General features: G+C 50.9%; 1 protein-coding gene across 1 annotated transcript; it reads left to right on the forward strand.

The window, feature by feature from the left end:
- Window positions 1-1,913: 1,913 nt before the first annotated feature.
- Window positions 1,914-5,098, forward strand: LOC104269107 (acidic mammalian chitinase-like; the record flags this gene model as incomplete). Its single annotated transcript, XM_009867350.1, has 8 exons — window positions 1,914-1,938; window positions 2,606-2,635; window positions 3,199-3,400; window positions 3,785-3,841; window positions 3,948-4,113; window positions 4,228-4,352; window positions 4,833-4,956; window positions 5,081-5,098. Coding segments are annotated over exons 1-8 (747 nt in total), but the record flags the coding sequence as incomplete, so codon positions are not given.
- Window positions 5,099-5,101: the final 3 nt, after the last annotated feature.

A 5,101-nucleotide genomic window follows, 5' to 3' on the forward strand; every position in this document is an offset into this window, starting at 1 on the left:
CAGTAAGAGGCTTCTGCTTGTAAATGATCTGCGAGAGGCCTCGGATCCTCCCTGGAAAAGAAATCATGAGCAAGAAGGTCTTTGTGACAGCAGCAAGAGCAGCCTCGTGTTTCCTACAAGACCCACAGGTAAAGAAAATCGAGTTTCAAAGCACCAGAACAACTGTTCTGCAAGAATCTGTAGATTGTTGGCGGATTTCTGACCTCACCTTCAGTTGGTCATGACTCATTGTCCCAGAAATAGACTCTATTTCAGAAGTAGAGAGAACACTGGAAAAGCAGGAGGTTTTAGGTGCTTGTGGCTGTCGTACACAGGCAAACACAGACCAACCTCAGCGTGTAGGGTGCTCAGAGATCTTCATACATCAGCCTCGCAGCAGGTAAATTCTCATGCCACATCCAGGGCCTCATGACTGACCTTACAAGCACTGCCAGCATAGGCTCTACATACATATCCATATGCAGACGTATCTGGGGCTGGACTAGATAATCTTCTGAGGTCCCTTCCAACCCCTAACACTCTGTGTGAAAATCCCAGAGGAAAACTCACAAAGAATTTCCAGCAGCACCACTCTACACCCAGGAAAAATGAACCGGCAACACATAGTCTCTGTGGGCGTCCTGACTTGTGTGCCTGCAGCAAGGAACACCACAGCAGCAGCCAAAACAGGCACAGCTCTGCCCAGGGGTTATCCGCAAAATCACACAGATTCTCACACTCAAAACAAGAACACATTTGGGTCAGCAGCACCTTTGCGGCCTCATTTCACATGGAAATCCAAAGCCAAAACTTTCATACACCTCACCAAGGGCCCAGCCACCTGATCCAGGGCTCTGCACTGTGCACACGAGTCCTGTCACAACGCCGCCATCAGCACAAAAGACAGGACCAGCTGCCAGCCCCAACTGCCCCAGGCCAGGAGACCGATACCCTTTTTTCTGTGTCTAGATAAGGGTTAGGATAAGGCTCTCCAAAACACATGCCACGATTGCATTGAATTTTACATTTCTTCCCAGCATGGCTTTCCACAGTGACCTGTCTAATCTTCGTGGCAAGGGCAGGGAGAGCAAAAGAACGTCTCTAAAGCAATGGCTTGTGGACACAGAGGTCTCTTAGTTCGGGAGAGAGTTGACAAAGAAGAGGAGGGAATGAGTGTGGGAGGAAATGCAACCTGCCTGAAGCTCTGCCCCTGGGCTCTCTTGTAGAGCTTGACCTCCAAGAAGAAACAGTGCTTGTTCTGAAAAAAATTGTCTTGGGAAGTGGGAGAATAACTCAACAGAAGCTGCCATGGTTTTCTTTAACGGATGGGACACCAGGAAACTCTTTCCTCATTCCCAAAGTGACAACAAGCTCCGATGGTGTGGGCAAGAGAGAGCTTGGATCACAAAGCCCTTGGGTCCTGACCGACACTTTCCCACAGCAAGCGACGCCAGGCCCTGTGTCCTGCAGAACGCGGGCTGCTGAGAGCCCACGCCACACTCGGGGCTGCCCCGCTCGCTGACCGCCCCTGCCAAGGAGACCAAGCCCTTGGGCACCACCTTTGGTTTGGCAGGGCCTGCCACCTCTGGGCAGACACAAGGACAGCGCAAGGTGGAGCACTTCAGCCATCTATGACTGTGTAATCACCGCTGTTGACACAAAGCCTGTCGCTAGAAACAAAATTTCTAAACATAAAAGCCATCTAATCTTGATTTTCCACTGTTCTTGCAGTACCACGACATGGCACAGCCCGATAACAGCGGTGTCTCCAGCTGGAGTGTGGAGGCGCATTGTACCGGTATCATGTTTTTGTAACACTGATCTTTACCAAGTTGCGTAATGTTTGTCCATCTTTGTTGAGCCAAGAGTTGTGTGAAGGGAGAGGAGCGTATAAAAGGGGAAGACGGTCGGCACCAGCTCAGTCCTGGTCAAAGATGGCCAAGCTCACTTTGCTCACCGGTAAGTCCTGCTTCACCACTTACTTCTCTGCCTTTGTGACAAGTATTTGGGGCTCTTTCACTCTTACATTGGGCGGCTATACCGGTGGAAGTTGGGGATTAAAAATGCAGCACGCTTGCTTCTGTCACAGCAAAATATATAGTAGCTACCTTTGGAATAATTATATGCTGCACTACTTTTGGATTTGGGTTCTTTTAATGAGATATGCAAAATTCTAATTTAATTGCTTTATTAAAATGGAAAATTATCTTAGACCACGAAGATGACGCTCACCTTCAGAAGGAAAACTGGTCACTCTGATAGAGAGGCTTTTGCTGTCTCCACAGCAGACTGAGAACAGTCCAAAAGGCTTCTGCTGTTTCAGCTCTGCTTAGAGGCACCAAGATCAGCTGTTGCCTCAGCCTGGCTCAAAGAAGCAGCAGAATATTGAGCTGTTAATGACCATGAGCTCCTCCGTGTGCCTCCTTAGATCAGAATGAATTGTGACCCGGGAGACAGGTGATGTTGGGTTCACCCAGATCCTCATGAACATAAGCAAACCCAGGCCTGCTGAGAGAAGCAATTTTCTTGTCCGCATTACAGGATATATACCAGAGACTTTCTGCCAGTTCAGGCATTACCTTTAGTTCTCAGTTCTAAGAATAATCCCCCGTATTTTTCTTTAAAGGTCTGGTCCTCCTGCTAAACGCCCAGATAGGTAAGTGCTTTCTTCCAGAAAACACCCCGACCAACCCCTTTTCAGCACTGGCATATATAGTCTGCTCAAATAGGCGGCACAGCCAACACCCAAAGAGCCTTCCTCCTCCAGGCACCTCCCCAGAGATCCCTTCTGCCGCTGCTCTTCCCTGCGTGGCAGCAAAGGAGAAAGATTCCCTTTCGGGAAGAGACCCAGCCCCCAGAACCACCCTGATTCATGAGTTTAAGGGTGCAAGAGGCTCCTAGATCAAATCATCTACTGGAAGAAAGTAGCAAGGAAAGACACCCGGGATTATCCTTGGAGAGCCAGTCCGCAGAGCCATAAGCAACCCCACTTCACTTTCTCTCCACTCCTTTCCCTGCTGCCCAGTCGGGGCTGACATGACCCCCTCAGGCAGTTCCTGACTCCCAAGCGCAGCCCAGGGCACTGTTCCCTCTCCTGTGTGACTTGAGGGACAGCTCTAGACCGCAACGTGGCCTCATGGGCGAGGGACCTGCTCCTTCTGCATTTCAGGGACCTGTCCTCTCTGCTCTCCTGACCACATCTCCTCTGTTTCCCTGCAGGCAGTGCCTTTCTGCTGTCATGTTACTTCACCAACTGGGGCCAGTACAGGCCAGGCCTGGGAAAATACAAGCCTGACAACATCGACCCGTGCCTGTGCGACCATCTGATCTACGCCTTCGCTGGGATGAACAACAATGAGATCGCCACCATCGAATGGGACGACGAGACCCTCTACGCATCCTTCAACGGCTTGAAGAACCAGTACGTACCGAGAGCAAAGGGCATCGCTTGTTCTGCCCCGCAGGTCCTGCCACGTTATTCTGCACCTGTTCTGTGCACAACGGGAGCGTGACCCACGGTTGAGGGATGCTGAGGACAGGAGGCAGAAAGTGACGGGGAGGAAAAGGAGGGCACAGCAGGGCAAGCTGCCAGCATCCTCTGAGGGTGCACAGTGACACAGTCAGCTGCTTTCCTGCCTTTTGGGTTTTGCACCAAGAGATTGTGGCCACCAAAGGCAGCTCTCCCGTACTTTTAAAAAGAAAAGCAGAAAAGTCGTGCTTTGCGTTTGTCTCTTGTGTGATGCTAGAAATTGATAAGGCTAAGCATTCCTGGTAGTGAAATACATTTGTGCCCATTCATTTGCAGGAACAAAAACCTGAAGACCCTCTTGGCAATTGGAGGATGGAATTTCGGGACAGCCAAGTAAGTTTAAACCATATCTCCTTCCCATAACAACTCCCTGGAAAAGCAGGGAGAGCAGGGAAGAGGCACCAACCAACCCCTAACTCTGTCCTCCTCTCCACCCCAGGTTCTCCACAATGGTCTCCACTCCCGAGAACCGCCAGACCTTCATCAAGTCCGTCATCAAATTCCTGCGCCAGTATGAATTCGATGGGCTGGACATTGACTGGGAATACCCTGGCTCCAGGGGCAGCACACCCCAGGACAAGGGTCTCTTTACCGTCCTGATTAAGGTAGGCTGAGAAAACAGATTTTGGTCAAGCGCACATTTTGGCTCTGCACAGCTCTGGCTGCAAAGCCTCAGCCCAGAGAGCCTATGGTGAGTCCCATTCCTTGGCATCCCTCAGGAAATTCTGGAAGCCTTTGAGCAGGAAGCCAAACAGGTCAACAAGCCCCGTCTCATGATCACCGCAGCTGTTGCTGCTGGCCTTTCCAATATCCAGTCTGGCTATGAGATTCCTGAGCTCGGAAAGTGAGTAGCAAACCCTCAGGTATCGCTTCTGTAGCTTCAGGGGTCATCCTCTGAGCACTTCAGGGAAATGGGCCACTACCTGGCAGAAATCAAGCTCCTTGCATGTGGGGTCCCTACTCCTCTGTGTAAGGCAAGAGTGCCCTGAGAGTGGTGCTTGGCTGGGGGGGAAGGGGACACCTCAGAAAGTGAAGCGTAATGACAGCCGGGTTCCACCACTCCAAGCCATTTGGGATCACCTCTTGGTAACCAGAATACCAGTGCAATTCCCACACTGCTGTGACCTCTGCTTCCCTCCTCTGGAGCAGAGAGTTGGCTCCAGCACATACAAGGCCAGCTCAGAAAAGGACTCGAAGACACTAGACTTGCAGAAAGTGGGGACGTGACCGTGGGGTATTGGGGTAAACAGCCAGCACGAGAGGAACAGTCAGGTCTGGGTGACTGGCCAGGCCAGGAGATAGACGCAAGCGATGTTCTCCACAGGTACCTGGACTACTTCCATGTGATGACTTACGACTTCCACGGCACGTGGGAATCAGTCACTGGGGAGAACAGCCCTCTGTACAAAGGCCCAGCTGACACCGGTGCCTATATCTACTTCAATGTTGTAAGTGTACTTTCGCAGACTGGTGCACCAAGGATTATTGTGGCAACAGTGATGACAAGTTTATAAATTCTTCCTCCTGCCTCCAGATCCTGACACAGACTTTAACTGGGGTGGTTTTTTACAGGACTATGCAATGAACTATTGG

Source organism: Apaloderma vittatum, unplaced genomic scaffold (assembly GCF_000703405.1).
Source record: "Apaloderma vittatum isolate BGI_N311 unplaced genomic scaffold, ASM70340v1 scaffold1024, whole genome shotgun sequence".
Classification (NCBI taxonomy): domain Eukaryota; kingdom Metazoa; phylum Chordata; class Aves; order Trogoniformes; family Trogonidae; genus Apaloderma; species Apaloderma vittatum.